The sequence below is a fragment of the Mobula hypostoma genome, chromosome 9, assembly GCF_963921235.1.
Source record: "Mobula hypostoma chromosome 9, sMobHyp1.1, whole genome shotgun sequence".
Lineage (NCBI taxonomy): Eukaryota > Metazoa > Chordata > Chondrichthyes > Myliobatiformes > Myliobatidae > Mobula > Mobula hypostoma.
In genome coordinates this window covers 43,214,562-43,232,568 of record NC_086105.1, presented here as the reverse complement: position 1 = coordinate 43,232,568, position 18,007 = coordinate 43,214,562, and the positions used below count along the sequence as shown (strand labels likewise).

The window sequence follows — 18,007 nt, the reverse complement described above, 5'->3', positions numbered from 1 at the left end:
CCTATTCAGAGTAGCAGGACAGGCACTTCTGTCTGCCGATAGAACAGGAAGAGCAGAAAGGGATGCAGGAGGAAAAGAGGTGGATCACTGGCACCCCACAGCAGCTGCTCAGTCACTGGCACAAAGAGGGATGAGCATTGGTCAGAGAGATTAATACCAGGCGCTAATGGACTGCAGTGTGGCATCATGATGAGGAATCTGTATGCAGGGGTGGTCTACGATATCTGGGATGAGGTGATTGGGAGGCTGTTGTGACAAGTCTGGTGTGGATAGTTAGCACACAGTCAGACCCGCCTGGCCAAATGAATGAGTTAACAAGGAGAGTGGAAGAGTACATGCTCTTGCAAGAGACTGTGGAATGCCACAGAACAAAGACATTCTTTTTGAGGCAAGAGTGCTTCCTTGCAAGGGCTTAGCAACAGTCCCGTCGACAACTGTTGTGGAGGCCACATAAAATCTGCTTGCTTCTGTGCCCTCCCGCCTTTCAGCTAGAAGTCTGGTCCCTGCAACAAAGGAGCAGCAACAGGAAGGGTGACATGTTTGATATGCTCATGGAGAAGAGAAGTGCAACATGTGGGCTGTTCTCTGTCCTTATTGAGTAACCTGATGCTGGTCATGATCAGGTTTCTGTTGGAATAAGGGAGGCAGCACGCGATCAGACTCATTCAAGCAAAGTCAGGTTGGATGTGCCTCATGCTCTCTTCCATGAGGCACATCCAAGCTCACTTTGGGAACAGAGGCATAGCCTCTGATCCACCCACCAGCTCATCCATTATACTGTTTGGATTGGGCAAACGGTTGGCTCCAAAATGAAGAGTGAGTGTCCTGGACACAAAGCAACCTCTCTGGGATGGGGCAGATGATGATGCACCATTCTCCTGGCATTCAGAGCTCTTGGTCACTGTTTCAACCATCAAGCCCAAAGCTGATGCACTGTCAGAGTTTGAGTCACTAGGATTGGCTTCTGCGCTCTTCACTCTTCAGCTTGGAGCCAACTCTTTGGTGACCGAGAGCTTTGAATGCCAGCAGATTGGTGCATTATCATCTTCTCAAGCTTGTGGGCACCATTCTCAGCTTTTCCCCATGTCAAGAGAGTAGCACAGTACAGAAAAAATATTCTTACTTAATGCTCATAATGTACTTGCTGTTTCAAGGATAAGTCACACTAGTGTGGCAGCTGCTGATATTGCACATACCACCATGTTTCAACAAAAAAAGGAGCTAGTAATGTGCGCTCTTTATCAATGAGGTCAAGGTAAATTTGATCCCATCTACAGACTGGTTCAGGCTTTCTCCATAAAAACTCTTAGGATCTCTGCAGTGGACAACATGATTACACAATATCTAAACTCATGCCACAGCTGCTTATGTTCTTCTTGCACTGATTGTATTTGATCCCCCAAGCAAAGTTCATATCTCTGATAAACCTGCACTCTGTTACTGAGGATGCATCTTAGGAGAGGCAAGGAAATCTGAGGGAGGTTGCATGTAGAGATGGTATACCTGCACTATATTGCTTCTTCCATGCATCAATGTCAAGAAGCAATCGAAAGCATCCTAGATCCCAAACAATATCTAATGCTGATCTGATCTGAGAAAGGTGCATTTTGTGGAGTGGCTTCAGTTGCGTGAGGCAAGTTCCACTCATCAGGAGCATGTGCCTGAAGCCATGTAAGTTATAGGGGAACATTATGTATGCATCATGTTTAATGTAAATGGATTGCACTACAGGATGTAGGGGTAAGAGTTATATTCTGGGCTCTCCCAGAGAAATATTAATGTGTTCAAGACTGGAATGTGGAGAGGGTTATTTTGTTTGGATGTGGCTTCTTTTGCTCTTCTGAATAGTCCTCCTGACATTGCCTGTTGGTAAAATTTCATCAGAAATCCCTTTCCTCGATGCAGTGATAAGGCATTTACTCAATAACAAGTAATAAATATCCACACTTCGCTTTTTAATTAGTAGTGGAAAATACTGGAAATAGACAGAAGCCCAATTACTATCTGTAATAAAATTTGTTTTCAAACTTCTACTGAATTGTAGTTCCCCCAGAGCAGGGCTACATTTTTGGATTTTGAGTGCTGTGTTGTTGCAGGATAAAGAGATTGGATTAAAATAAGTACTCTGTAATTTTGGATCAGTGTGGTTTAAAGTTAGTTTCAGAAATGAAGCATAATTGACCAATAGTAGTCTTCTAGTCATTATTTATAATGATGGAAAACAGTTCATGTGTTTGTTGCTTTGATTTCATCAGATATTAAATCCATTTGCAAATAAAATAATGGTCATAGGAATCTTATCCACTAAACATTTGTTCACCATCAGTGCAAATTGAAACTTGGCTTATATAACATTGATATGGTACAGAATTAGCTTTTAAACGTTTACCGAAAAATAATGTGATTTTTCCCCTGTCGCATGAACAAATTAAATTCTTCATGCATCACGTCCTTCCACTGTTCAATCATTTTACACTCTGTTTGATAGAAGCAATACACTTGTAATTTGATCTGTAGAAATCAGTGGTTCTTGACCTTCAATTAAAATTTCTCTTATTTTTCTTTTCTTTGCAGATGTACATTCAGACAACAACCCTTACTATTTCCATGAGTTTAAGTGCTTCGGTATCCCTAGGCATGCTGTACATGCCTAAGGTGTACATTATCATCTTCCATCCAGAACAGAACGTGCAAAAACGCAAGCGTAGCTTCAAGGCAGTGGTGACGGCAGCCACAATGTCAAACAAACTGTCACAAAAAGCAAGTGACAGACCAAATGGAGAGGTCAAAACTGAACTCTGTGAAAGCCTAGAAACAAACAGTAAGTGAAATTTTCTTTATGCACTGTCTTGAATTAAATGAACATACATAGAGAGCTCTTAAATCTTTCAATCACTGGGATTTTATTATATTTAGTTATTGGTTGCAAGCTATTTTTATTTTTCAGAGATATAACAGAAGATGAAAGCTATCATGTTGTCTTCTGCATGTCCCCAGATTGCTACAGTGTACACAGTGGACAGACTGAGGCAAACTTGTCCGTGAGCTTTACAATATTTCACAGCGGTGAAAGCTGCTTTGTGAAAATAAAGGCAACAAAGAAATTAGAAGAAATAAATATTGGATTATTATAATCAATCATTATTAAATGTTTTGTTACTAGCAAGCTTCCATTAGCTTTTATTAATTCATGATTAGGTAATCAACTGTTTGTCCTAGGTGATATCATGGAGAGCTGAGAATAATCAGGCATTTCTGGCCACTTTAGGGGAATGTTGTTTGTTCTTCTGAACTAATACTTCCACTTAAAGTATGATGAAAAATCTCAGCAGGTCAGGCAGAACCAATGGAGGGAGAACAAAGTTAACATTTCTGATCAATGATCATCGATCAAAATTACATCAGATTTGTTAAAACCATTTGACACTATCTTTCACTTTTGATACCTTTCTAATTCTATCAGGTGAATGGTCTTTTGCTGCAGCAATTTGGTCAGTAAGCATTTTCATAGCTGATGTAAATGGCATTTATATGAAATTTCCAATATTGATCGAAGAGTGTTAGCAATTGTCACAATGCTTCATTGTTTGCACAGATTCACAAAAGAGCAGAAGAGCGCTGAAAAATTCACAAGATCTGTGTTGTTTTAAGAGAACATTCTGCTCAAATAAGTTCATTCACCCTGAAGGAGCCTCACCATGTTGCTTATGAAAGAAATACAAAACTTTAAACAATTCCGATGGAAGGTCATTGATCTGAAAAGTTGACTTGGTTTCTGTTTGCACACTGAGACCCTTACTGTCTTTAATGGAAACAGAAGTTAGCCAGGATTTGGATTTTCTTGATTCGTCGGGGAGTCAAAGGTTAGGGGTGGAAGGGAGGGGAATGGGGTAGAGAAGGATAATAACTCATCCATAATGGAATGGTGGAGCATATTTGATGGGCTGAATAGCCTGAATCTGTTACCATGATTTATGGATATCCTGTCCCTCTTTTCAAGAAGTGTACCACATCCCATCAAACAGAAGAAATGGGATAGGGACTGCTCCTCAGCTACTTGAATTTAACAGATTTTGAAAGCAGTGTTCAGTACTTATCTGGAATATGTTGCATGGGTTAGTGAAAAAAAAAGATACTACTACCATGCATCCTTGCTAGCCAAATAATTCAAAGTATAGGGAGTAATCTAAATGTTGTACAGTAATACAATTTGAGTTTCTGATTATATTCATGAAGGAGTAAAGCTTCCTTTTCATTGTTGGATGTGATATTAGATTACTGACTGATAGCTCTTCCTGGTTCTGCATGGTGATCTTCTACATAATTATGTGAAACATTCAGCATATTTCTGGAATGGGCTGCTGTAATTGTGTCATTAAAAGTCGATAGCATTAACAAAGCTTTAAGATGCTTCAATTCTTCTTTCATCTTGTACTCATTCACCCTCTTAAATAAGTAAAACCAAAACAGTTTCCTATTGCAGAGCTGACCTGATAATTAAAATCCATTGTAAAACCATTAAATGTATCATCAAATTTCATTTTAATTGTAGCAAAGACTTAAAAAATTTATTCTTGAGATGAGGGTATCAATAGCAGGACTGCAATTATTCTGATATCAAATTTCCTGGGAAACATTCTTGAAATGCTACAGTCAATGTGCTGAAAGTTCTTCTTCAATATACTAGACAGTGGAGATGTCAGACATTTGGTGCCACAGTGAGAACCAATGCTCATTGGCAGTGCACTCAAAGGCTCTGGCACACAGCAGTCACGTAGTCCTGAAGTGGATTCTTGTACGGTTTGCGAATGGTTGCACCATGGCCTGGTATGGAAGCAGCAATGCCAGATGCTGCAAAGGCTACAGAAAGTGATGATACAGCCCAGTCCATCACAGGCCATTCACAGCCTACAACTCATGTTCTCAGTATTAATTTTATTTGCAGTTTGCCCATTCAGATAATGGATAGATATCTTGGGAAGAGCAAAGGTGATTTGGGGGATATGTGGGTGTTTTGGTGACTGCATGGATCAGAGATCAAAATAATTTATTATCAAAGTAGGTATACGAGGGATGATTGATAAGTTCATGCCCTGAGGTAGAAGCAGTCAATTTTAGAAAACCTAGCACATTTATTTTTCAACATAGTCCCCTCCTACATGTACACACTTAGTCCAGTGGTCGTGGACCATACGGATCCCTTCTTTGTAAAAGTGGTCCACAGCTGTGGTGATTGATAAGTCTGTGGCCTAACATAGAAGGAGATGAGTTATTAACTTCACACTTTCTGCATTATAACTCAAAGAGTTGAACTGCACGTGCATGTAACTAGAGCGTCTTGGACCTCCTGGTGGTCCACAGCAGGGGTGATTGATAAGCTTGTGGCCTATGGTAGAAGGAGATGAGTTATACAGCTCTTGTTACATGCACATGCAGTTCAACTCTTTGAGTGAAAATGCAGAAAGTTTGAAGTTAATAACTCATCTCCTTCTACCGTAGGCCACAAACTTATTAATCAGCCCTCGTATGTTACCATTACTACCTTGAGAATCACTACCTTGAGGGCAATACAGAGGGACCTGAAAGCCAGGATCAGGGAGGCTAAAGACAGGTACAGGAGGAAGCTTGAGTGGAAACTCCAGCAGAATAACATGAGAGAGGTCTGGAGGGGGATGAGGACCATCACTGAGTTTCAGCAAACTAGCAACAGAGGAGCTGAAGGCAGTGTGGATAGGGCCAACGAACTTAACCTGTTCTTTAACAGATTTGACATTGTCACCCCTGCCCATCCCCCACATGAGCCATCTGTTGTCGGCCCCCAACCAACACATATTCCACTCTCCCCTCCTACCCCTCCTCACAGTCCCCCAGCCTGCTCTCTTGACTATATCCCTCCCCCACATGAAACCACTACAGTGGGCTTCACGGCTGAACAGGTGAGAAGACAGCTGAAACGTCTCAACCCAAGCAAGGCTGCAGGACCGGATGGTGTCAGTACCAGGGTGCTCAAAGCCTGTGCCCCTCAGCTATGTGGAGTACTTCGCCATGTATTCAACATGAGCCTGAGGCTCTGGAGGGTTCCTGTACTGTGGAAGACGTCCTGCCTCGACCCTGTTGTGAAGACGCCGTGCCCCAGCGGCCTCAATGACTACAGACCGGTGGCATTGACCTCCCACATCATGAAGACCCTGGAGAGACTTGTTCTGGAGCTGCTCCGGCCTATGGTCAGGACACACTTAGATCCCCTCCAGTTCACCTACCAGCCCCGACTAGGAGTTGAGGATGCCATCGTCTACCTGCTGAACCGTGTCTATGCCCACCTGGACAAGCCAGCGAGCACGTGAGGGTCATGTTTTTTGACTTCTCCAGTGCGTTCAACACCATCCGTCCTGCTCTGCTGGGGGAGAAGCTGACAGCGATGCAGGTGGATGCTTCCCTGGTATCATGGATTCTTGACTACCTGACCGGCAGACCACAGTACGTGTGCTTGCAACACTGTGTGTCCGACAGAGTGATCAGCAGCAGTGGGGCTCCACAGGAGACTGTCTTGTCTCCCTTTCTCTTCACCATTTACACCTCCGACTTCAACTACTGCACAGAGTCTTGTCATCTTCAGAAGTTTTCGGATGACTCTGCCATAGTTGGATGCATCAGCAAGGGAGATGAGGTTGAGTACAGGTTTACGGTAGGAAACTTTGTCACATGGTGTGAGCAGAATTATATGCAGCTTAATGTGAAAAAGACTAGGGAGCTGGTGGTAGACCTGAGGAGAGCTAAGGTACCCTTGTTTCCATCCAAGGGGTCAGTGTGGACATGGTGGAGGATTACAGATACCTGGGGATACGAATTGACAATAAACTGGACTGGTCAAAGAACACTGAGGCTGCCTACAAGAAGTGTCAGAGCCGTTTCTATTTCCTGAGGAGACTGAGGTCCTTTAACATCTGCCGGACGATGCTGAGGATGTTCTACGAGTCTGTGGTGGCCAGTGTGATCATGTTTGCTGTTGTGTGCTGGGGCAGCAGGCTGAGGGTAGCAGGCACCAACAGAATCAACAAACTCATTCGTAAGGCCAGTGATGTTGTAGGGATGGAACTGGACTCTCTCACGGTGGTGTCTGAAAAGAAGATGCTGTCTAAGTTGCATGCCATCTTGATCCATGTCTCCCATCCACTACATAATGTACTGGGTGGGCACAGGAGTACATTCAGCCAGAGACTCATTCCTCCGAGATGCAGCACAGGGCGTCATAGGAAGTCATTCCTGCCTGTGGCCATCAAACTTTTCAACTCCTCCCTTGGAGGGTCAGATACCCTGAGCCGATAGGCTGGTCCTGGACTTATTTCATAATTTACTGGCATAATTTACATATTACTATTTAACTATTTATGGTTCTATTACTATTTATTATTTATGGTGCAACTATAATGAAAACCAATTTCCCCCGGGATCAATAAAGTATGACTATGACTATGACTATGACTATTTCCTTGAAGGCATTTACAGACATTTACCATAGAATTTTATTAAAAACTGTGCTAAAGAGGAAACTGCAAATAAAATTAATACTGAGATCATGAGTTGTAGAAGCTGTCCTTAAGACCAGTACGTATGTTCAGGGTTTTGAATCTTACACCTGATGGAAGAGGGGAGAAGAGAGAAATGCTCAGGGTGGGCGGGGGCTTTGATTGTGCTGATTGCCTTCCAGAGGTAGGGGGAGATGCAGAGAGGGTCTACGGAGGGCAGGCTGATGCTTGTGAAGTGCTGAGTTGTGTCCACAAATCACTTCAATTTCCTTTGTGGTTGTGGTCAACTACAGTCATCACAGCAAGTTGTGATGCATATGGATAAGATGCTTTCTGTGGTGTATCTAAAAAGAATTTGTGAGGGTCAACAGAGACATGCCAAATATCTACTCCTGGGGAAATAGAGGCGCTGGTTCACTTTCTTAGCTGTGTCATCTACGTGCTTGGATCAGATCAAGCTGCCTGTAATGTACACTCCTAAGAACCTGAAGCTCTCAACAATCTCTACCTCAGCACTGCTGAATAGGAACATGTGCACTGCCTCCTTCCTAAAGTTAATAACCAGCTCGTTTGTTTCTGATGCTTTAACTCAGTGAGAATGTGTTGCAAAAGTAAGTAGAATGTGTTAATATGTTTCACTTCAAGAGCTTTACGTTTTCACTCTACGGCAGTTCACAGTGGTCCAGTGCTTTTTTCCCTTCATATGTTTTGAACAATTGCACATCCCAAGTATTTTGTAGACAGTTTCTACAAAAGGCCGTCTTTAACATGGTGTCTGAAATTGCTGTTTACAACATCCATACTTCATGGAAAGTAACTTCTGTACATCCTCCAGTGTCAACCTGCCACAAATGCAGAATGGTAGTGTAATCTTTTGTCATGTAATGCCGTCAGCTAGCAGAAGGGACAAAAGAGCAACATAGCTGAAAACATCTTTGACAACTGATTAAACCTCATTTTCTGGCTTACGCAGCTGTCAAAGCTATCAGCATCTTGGAAGGTTTATGAACATGTTGCAGTTGTACAAAACATTGATTAGATTCAATGATTGTTTTTTTACAGTTCTGGTCTCCATGCACCAGGAAGGATGTGGTAGAAATAGAGAAAATGCCCAATTCGGTGGAATGGAAGCTGTAGGTATAAGGAAAGATTGGGCAGGCTGCGCTTATCCTCACTGGAATGTCGGAAGCTGAGGATTGACTTTAAAAGATGTTTACAAAAATAAAGAGGAGTGTAGATAGGATATATAGTCAGTATCTTCTTCCCAGGACATGGGTTTAAGGTGAAAGGGGAGGGAAGAAATTTGAAGGAGATCAAAGTGGAATATTTTTCACACAGACGAAGGTGATTATCCGGAACAAGCTGCCAGAGGAAGCAGACGAGGTAGACACAATTATAACGTTAAAAAGGCTTCTAGACAGATCCTTGGGTAGGAAAGGAGTAGCACGATACAGGTCTAATGCAGGTAAATAGGATCAGGTGGGTTTGTTTCTGTTTTGTGCTATTCAAAGAATCTCTGACTATCTCTGACATCCAAAAATATTAAAAACTGTAAAATATAAAAGGTTAAAAACATTTAATTTTTATTAAAATAATGCAATTGATTAATTAAATTCAATTAATTCAAAATATGTAAATTAACTAATACCACTTTTGTAAGCTTGAATCCAGATCTCCCCATAGAATCTAATCCTACAGCAAAGCCAGATACAACCTGGTACAGGTTCTGCAGGTGGTTAACCAAGCAAAAATGCTAGGGAATTGAAGTAACGACTCTCTGTTGCGGCACTTTTGTGTCCAACATCACAGCGCTGTTGAGGAACCTGAGTGAGAAGCAGCCAGTAAAATTGAAGCGTCCGCTCCGGAAACCTGAACCTGGTGGCCAACACATTGGGAAATGCCAGTGGTTCAATGTGAAACCTCTGGCATCTTCCAGCAAGCCCCAGCCCATTGTGCCTCAGTATTTTCCAACATGCTGTAATGTTACTTCTGACATTTTTCCTAATTTCTCATCAATAATCTTTGAGTTCATCTGTACAATTACATTAAAGTTTTTAAGCTAGTTGCCATTGGCTAATAAGAAAAGATGATAAAAGAGCAATACTTGTAACACCAGTAAGCTAGTTTAAGTCCAATGTCCTTTAAGTTTTGCTCTGTGAATATAACAAAAACAGGGACCAGTAAGAGAGGAGAAAATACATTTTCAATATTTAGATGCTCAAGGAACCCTGCTGTATTTTTTTTTTGTTTGGCATAGCACACATCATGATAAGCAAGATGTCCTGTGTAAAACCCTTGTGGTTGGGTTCATGCACCATTCTAGATCCAGCAGCAGATGAACTAGACAGATACATCAATCCTTCAGTGAAGGAATATTTTATTGTTGGCGGGGCTGTTTTTTTATTTGGATTAAGACTGAGTTTCCTTCTTCCTTCTTAGATCGGCCTAAAAGATCTGTAATAAAAGCAGAAAGGATAGAAGCAAGAGGAGGTTATTCATCCCCTTGTGCCTGCACTGGTGTTCAATAAAAACATAGTTGATCTTTTACCTCAGCACCACTTTTGCGCACTAGTCCCACTTCCTTTGATCCCTTGATATCCAAAAACCTATTGATATTTGTCTTGAATATACTTCATGATTCCTCAAATAAAGGCGGAAAATGCTGGGCAAGCAGCATCTGTGAAAAGAGAAAGAGTTGATGTTTCAGGTTTGAGACTCTTCATCGGATTGCAGAGTCCTGAACCTGAAATGTTGACTCTGCTAACCTATGGATGGATGCTGCCTGACCTGCTGAGTATTTCCAGCATTTTCTGTTTTTTTTTAAATTTCAGATTTGCTGCATCTACAGCTTTATTGATTTTAATTTCAAGAATTACAACCTTGTGATTGAAAAGGTATCTTCTCATATCTGTTCTGAAAGTTGTTCCTTTATATTGAGAACATTGTCCCAGTTGCAGACACCCCAGCTCAGGGAAACATCCTTACATCTGCTCTGTCAAGCCCTGTGCATTTTAATGAGATACTCTCTCACATTTCTAAACTGAAGGTAGGCCTGTCGGATTCAAATAAGAGTAAGAGTATGCATCATGGTCAACAGGCCCATGGTTCTCTTCTAACCAAACCAATGCCATTGACCGGTGTTCTATTCCAGCTGATGTCTGAAAAGAATTTGTACGTTCTCCCTGTAACTGCATGGGTTTCCTCTGGGTGCTCTGGTTTCCTCCTGCATTCCAAAGACATATGGGTTAGTAGGTTAATTGGACACTTTGATGTATTTGGGTGGCACACACTTGTTGGCCCAGAAGAGCCTGTTACCAGCTGTATCTCTAAATAAAAGAAAAGAAAAAAATCTTTTAAAAAAGTGATTATAGGGTTTGTTAGTTCCTCACTGTTTGTGGAATCCTCTCCTGTACTCATAAGCAGTTTTATTTCTTACACTTGAGCAGTGACTGCACTTGAACAATCTGCTTTAATGATATACTGAGATTGTGAACTACTTTCTCGTGCGATAATACTGTGACAAAGCTTTATTCGAATATTCTGCTCCTATAAAGAAATGTTATTATGCAAGACCTGGTTTATACTTGCATAAGATACTAAGTATCACAAATAAAAGAGAGCACTTCTAGCACAAGGATTTAATAAAGCAAATGTAAATCATGTTTTTAAAAATATGATTCTTGGGTTAAAATGTGACCTCTAGTTTCAGGCAGTATTCTACTCTATGTCATTGTGTTTGGAGATGGGTTTAAAGCAGTGATTGAATATACATTTCAAAAAACATTCAAAGCTGCAAACAAAAGACTTCTTGATGAGCAATTAAATCTATTTATGTATTCAATTGTTCTCCACAATAGTCCATCAAATAGAACTGGAAATATAGTGCTGCTTTACTTGCGCCCAACATTTAACATAACTATAATTTTAATTTAATGCCTTAAAGGGACATTGTTCTTGGGAAATGGTGCTTGGTAACTCTTACGCATGGGGTTTTCGGCATACACTTTCGTTGCAGTAGTACTGAGCTCTGCTATATCATGTGCTTGTGGGGAGATGGAACATGTTCTTGGTAAGGTTGTTTTCTGAGAGTGTTACTTCCTCAAATTGAAAAGAGATTGGCTAGAGACCCGGAGGAATATGAAGAAATGAAATTCTTCTTTATCATTTAATTTTAAGTCTCTGTGTTAATATTTTTAAGCCATGGACATGCTTCAGTGTTCTAAAACATATTAAGAAGATTAGCAAATTTCCATTGTTCCTCATGATACAAAGTAAAGCCACATGCTGGCTCACAGATCTCATTGTCCCAATACTTTTCCTTGTCATGTGTTCTGCCCATATTCCTATCAACTACCCCAAGGATAACAATTAGACAGATAAAGAGCTATCCAAAGTTCAAAGTTCAGAGTAAATTTATTATCAAAGTACACATGTGCCACCATATACCACCCTGAGATTCATTTTCTTGCAGGCATTCACAATAGCGCAATGAAATATAATAGAACGAATGAAAAACTACACACAAAGACTGACAAGTAGCCAATGTGCAAAAGAAGACAAACCATGCAAATACAAAAAATACATAAATAAACAGTAGAAAGATAGATAGATAAATAAATAAATAATACTGAGAGCATGAGTTGTAGAGTCCCTGAAAGTGAGTCATTAGGTTGTGGAATCAGTTCAGTGTTGAAATGAGTGAAGTTATCCACGCTGGTTCGGGAGCCTGATGGTTGGAAGTTAATAACTGTTCCTGAACCTGGTGAAGTGGGACCCAAGGCTTTTGTACCTCCTGCCTAAACTGTTTTTGAACCTGGTGTTGTGGTTCTGAAGACTCCTGTACATCCTTCCCCATGGCAGCAGTGAGAAAGGGGCATGGGCTAGATGGTGGTGGTCCTTGTTGTTGGATGCTGCTTTCTTGTGGCAGCACTCCTTGTAGATGTGCTCAGTGGTTGGGAGGGCTTTTCCTGTGATAGACTGGGCTGTATTCACTACTTTTTATGGGCTTTTCCATTCTTGGGCATTGGTGATTCCTTACCAGGCTGTGGTGCAACCGGTCAGGATACGCTCCACTGTAGATGTACAGAAGGAAAGTTTCTTGTCCCTCGTCTGTGAGATCAGCTTTAATCTGGAAATATAAAAGAGCAAGTTACACATCACCCACAAGTTCTGGGTGGCAGCAAATGCAGGTCTTGCTTATGATACCCTCAGTCAGAGATGCATTACAAAGAATAACCATCAAAAATATGGGAAGACTGCATTTGACAAATTTGGGACCGTTCATAACCCTAAATAATAATGATTGATATGGCCTTCTCAGAACGGTACAACATGCTTCATAGAAGCAGGATCAGACAAAATTTGATAATCAGCCATGCAAGGACATGGCAGTGCAACTGAGAAGCAAATAAAACTACCGTATACAGGAATAAAGGCAGAAATATTCGGCTGGTCATGCAGTACCTGTGAAGAGAGAAACAAGCTTGATATTTCAGTGGATTACCTGATGAAAGATCATTTACCTGAGAATTTAATTCCATTTCGTTCTCCAGAGGTCCTGTCAAATCTGCTGAGACAGGAAGGCCAATGATACGGAGTGGTAGGATGATGCAGCTGGTAGAGAAGCTGCCTCTCAGTACCAGTAACCCAAGTTCAAACCTGACTTCTGGTGTTGGCTGTGTAGGGTTCCACACTCTGTGTATAGTAACCATGTGCTCCAGTTTCCTCCAATATCCCAAAGATATCTATCTTGGTAGGTTAACTGGCTGCTGTAAATTGTCCCTAGTAACAGAATCAGAGGTGGGAATGGGGGAAGCTGATGGGACTGTGGGGAGAAAAAATAGCCTTGGTGCAGGATTGGGTAGTTGTTGGTCAGGTTGGTCTGAAAGTCCTGTGCAATTCTATAAATCTATGACTAAAAATTATAAGGGAATTAGGTCGTTCGGAAAACATGGGTCCCCAGTTATGTAAGGGTTCCACTCCTATGAACTGCCCGTAAACTAAATTTTCTGTAATGTGAGAAGGAACAGTCTCAAGTATTTAGCCTCAACAGTTGCCTGAAGACTGACTGGGAAAAATAGACTGGAAAAGGCTAGCGTAGGTGCTAGGAGTGGTTAAAGCAGGTGAGCGGTGACCTGAATACAGCCTGGATGAAGTTTCAGGCCGTGGAGAGAAAGGGATCCAATCTGCTAATCGGCGAGAAAAACATCGGCTTTTTAATAAAAGTAGTACATTGACAAGAGGAGGCTCAGGGTTTGTAATATTGGACCTTACTTGGAGTGTTTGGAGAAGACAATGGCTTTAATCTTTGAATGATTTCTGATTTGTTTCTTGATTTTGAGATTTGAGTAGTATACCTGAGGGCAGGGTCTGGAAGAATTTGCAGCCAGTCCAATTCTTGTAACTTTGGTCTTCCATAAGCCAGGTGTGTTCATGAGGAAAAAGGGACTTACTGAGGCCATTCCAGAGCTTAGGATGAGACTACCAAATGGTGAACGATGCAGAAAGATGTGGAAGAGTAAACACAGAGACCAGTATATTACTGAGAACTGGAACATTTTCTCGTTCTATCAGCTTGACAGTCGGATTGAAAGGAGAGTGAAAATTGAATGATTACTCTTTATTACAGAACCATATAGTACTGACAGTTATTTGGCTTGTGCTAACTCCTTGAAGTATTTCCCAATTTAGTGCAGTCCACTGTTCTTTCTCCATGGAATTCACATCCTTCCCCCTTTCAAATCCTTTCCATTCCCCTTTTGAAAGTTGCCATTGAATCCAGCTTCACTTCATTTTCAAGGAGACTGTTCAAATCATTACAATTTAGTCCTTTGAAAAAAGATTTTTCACATTTCCCTGGCCCATAGCATTGTTCAGTTAATTATGGTTGGTTTGTGTCCTCTGGCTACTGAGTCAGGACCCTGTTCTCTGGTTATTGATGTTGGGATGTAAATTGTCCTTTTGTTCCTTGATTCCTTCCAAAATGTTGAAGGTCACTATAAATCCTATCTCTTACCAGCCGCTGCCACTCTCCAGCATTATCATACTTCTTCACCCTGAGTCTGTACATCTTTCCATCTCCACTTGGCTCTGTCTCCTCCTGACTGCTGCCTTTCGTTCTTTGTGAGTGATCTAACCTGCCTGGCAATCCTCTTTTCCACAGCTTCTTCTACCAAGACCACATATATCAGCTACAGCAACCATGCAAACTGACTTGATCGGTGAAGAGCCTGCAGTAGCCCAACGGGACTGCATGTGTGAAAATGACCCTCGTGTCCCATCATTTGGAAAGCGCTCTGGAGAGTTCGGCCTGCCGGTGGGCAGAAGGAAGAGCCGCCCCCAGCTCGGCAGAGTGAGATGGCCCCCTGTGTATTCCAAGACACGGGCTCCAGTGACAAGGAAGACACACATGGGTCATCGTGTGCTTGACAGTTTTGTCAGCAAGGATTGTGAGCCAGAGTGAACCCATGCCTGTTGTTCTAATTGTAAGTTTTGTGATTGTGCAAATTCTTTCCTTGTTCCACTTAGTTCTGAGAGGCTCCTGTGTCCTGAGTAATGCAATAAACAGGGCATTGTATGTACCAACCAACTGGATCACAGCATTGCGTGGCATCAAATAAATGCAAGGGTCAAAGCATGTCAGCATTTTATATGATGGATTTATTTGTAATAAAGGAATGTTTTGCAAAATTCAAAGATATTTTGGTTTGCGGGTTCAAGTGTGATTTTTTTTAAAAATTTTGTGCGTATGACATGTTCGCTTTCCCTAGAATGATGGAAAACCCCACTTGCATTTCTTTCCATTACCTCACCAACCAGAGTGGCTGGACTCTGGGCACACAGCCTGGCAACACGAGACAGTTCTGCAGCCCTTTAAACCTGCACCACTGTTCAATCAGGTCATGACAGGTCTTAGGTTGGGAAAGTATTAAACTGTTCAAACTATGTAAAACTAAGTTTTATCATACTTACTGTTATGTATATTTACATAAATATGAAACATTTGAAAAACAATGTTATTTTAGTTGAAAGTTACTGAGGGGCCTGGAGACATTTAATTTATACATTCTCTACTTGCTCAACAATACTGCCTTTCTGTTTTACCTCTCCTTTGGTCAATTCAGTTAATACGGGATAACTGGTGAATGTCCAAGTTTATATTTACTGTAGATAGCACTCTTTGTGTCAGAATCCTCTTCAGGAGCTTTAATGATGGTATAGATCCTGCAGTTACAGTGAATAGGTCAGCCAAGGCCACCCAAACACAGCTACTCACAGGGGAAGTAGTAGGGAGAAAACAAAGATGATGTTTATCCAAGTAGTTGTGTAAATATATATATTTTTCTGGCTGAAGTAACCTATCACATTGGTGATAACTCTAACCTAGGGGCTTCTTGGCCGATCTACTGGACGTCACCATGAGAAGCTCAGCAGCAGTACTACACGTACCCTTGTCTCTGAGCTGCAGAAACTCCATTGTTAAGGCACCTCGAATCACTCAGTTCAGAGTTAATTAAAGCTGCTTGTCCTTATTAAACACTATCAATTTTCACTCAGATGAGGTAGCTTCATTAGCACCTCAGTGCTCCCTACTAAATTAGATCAAGAGGCTGGGATGTTTATCCCTGCATTGTAAGAAGCTGAAAGGAGATATTGTAAATGTTTATAAGATCATGAGGGTTGTAGCTAAGGCAAGTGGTCACAGTCTTTTACCCTGGGTTGGGGAGTCCAATGCTACGATTATGATGAGAGGGGGGAAACTTGAAAGGGTCCTGAGGGGCAACATTCTTCCACAGAGGAAGTACCTAGGTCAAGCTGCCTGAGGAAGTGGCTGAGGCAAGTGCAATTACAACACTTTAAAAGACATTTGGGCAGGTACGTGGATAGGAAAGGTTTAGAGGGATACGGTTCAAGCCCAGGCGAATGGACTAGCTCTGTTGGCCTACCTGGTCAGCACTGTCGAGTTGGGCTGAAAGGCCTGCTGTCATGCTATAAAGCTCTATAATTCTAACTCGTGACACCTTGGCAAGGGAGAGATGTCTGATGATGAAATGCCTGTTTTTGGTTTTGCTCCTCTGAGATTGGCAGCTGGATGCAGCGCAAACTGTCAATTTGAAAAAAAAAATTGCAGTGCGCTTTGCCCACTGAACTGAATCCAAATGGGTATCTCCCTTTGGTGAGCTAGACTTGCGGAGGGAAAGAGGCAGATTTATATCTGGATTCATATAATCTCACATTACGTGCTCAGCTGCAGCCACAGAAAGGAGTGTGCTGTATTTTCAAATAGAATTTATTAAGTTTACAAGCTCAGAGCCTCTCATCCATGGAATGACTGCTTCATAGTTCTATTGTGGCACGGGGCAGAATGATGAGCAATACAGCCGTATGTTTATTTCCCCATTCCTCCAGTCAGTGCACCCATCTGATAAGAGACAGCAGGTCACACTTGGCTATGTGGACACTTTATTTTGGCACCTTTTAAGGAGATATGCATTTGTCATAATCATCCCTAGCATGACACTGACAGTATAAGTTCTGCATGAATTTTGGTGAAGCACTAGCATATAAACTATGTGGTACATGATTTACACACTGAGCAACGTTGTGAAACTGGTGAATGTCAGCAGTGGTGGAGTGATCCCGTGTTCACAAGATGTGCACTGGAATGTAAATGGATTCCAGTTGCAATTTTTAGTATTACAGTGGATCCTTATTGAAATTAACTCCTCTTTAGAAAAGAAAACAAAAAAGCCCGTGGTAAGGCGCTCTACCGTTGGTGGTTTTGCCACCTCTTTAATCATGGATGGCATCTTCACCTTTAATATCGCAAGCCAAGGACCATTTGGTGTGGCTGAAACAGGCCTCTAACTCTGGCACTTCCTATGGGCTCAAGTCGTGGTTAAGGTTTCGGTACCTTGCAGCGGCTGTGTGCACCATAGGGCCAGCATCCAGGTGGCGGGTCGAATGGTCCAGAAGGGCTCTGCCTCCGATGAGAAACAGGCGATTGGAGGACTCAGTGCTGACTTCCATCTGTCCTCCTGACTGCAATGTCAGCGAAAGGAACGGCAGAAAGTGGGAAGGAGTTGATCCTGGGCAGGTTCCACTGTAATCACTATTGTTGATATCATTTGTACAAGAAAGGTTCAGTAAATACATTGAAATGTTTCTTCTGTATTTATCTGGCATTTTTTATTGAAATCTATTGACTAAAAGTTATTGAATTTTCTGGTTGTCTTTGTTTTATCTTTTCCTTTACACACAAACAGAAAGATAGTCCATGTCTAGCATTTTAATGTGTACCACATATGGCTTGAGGCTGCACATATACATTGGAAGAATCTCTAAATAATAGTGCAGTACTCCGTGCTACTGTATGTAGTAAAGCTATTCTCAGACTGGAATTACATGCAGTGTTTTATATGATTTGGAAACAAAAAACCATCCAGTGATGCAAAAAGCTACTTTAGAACAGAGATTGGGGA

General features: G+C 41.6%; 1 protein-coding gene and 1 long non-coding RNA gene across 7 annotated transcripts in view; one reads left to right on the top strand and one right to left on the bottom strand.

Annotated features, from left to right (window-relative positions):
- LOC134351681 (uncharacterized) overlaps positions 1 to 12,656 on the bottom strand; it is a 30,475-nt gene extending 17,819 nt beyond the window's left edge. The window contains exon 1 of the long non-coding RNA XR_010019231.1: positions 12,565 to 12,656. This is a non-coding gene — a long non-coding RNA (uncharacterized LOC134351681). The remainder of the gene's footprint in view (positions 1 to 12,564) is intronic.
- The window catches only part of LOC134351680 (metabotropic glutamate receptor 8-like), a 440,260-nt gene extending 422,516 nt beyond the window's left edge, over positions 1 to 17,744 (top strand). For all 6 annotated transcript variants that reach the window (XM_063058170.1, XM_063058165.1, XM_063058168.1 and 3 more), the window contains 2 exons: positions 2,575 to 2,821; positions 14,689 to 17,744. In XM_063058170.1, coding sequence (XP_062914240.1) covers positions 2,575 to 2,821; positions 14,689 to 14,738 — 297 coding nt within the window. In that variant the 3' untranslated portion in view covers positions 14,739 to 17,744. The remainder of the gene's footprint in view (positions 1 to 2,574; positions 2,822 to 14,688) is intronic.
- The last annotated feature ends 263 nt before the right edge of the window (positions 17,745 to 18,007 follow it).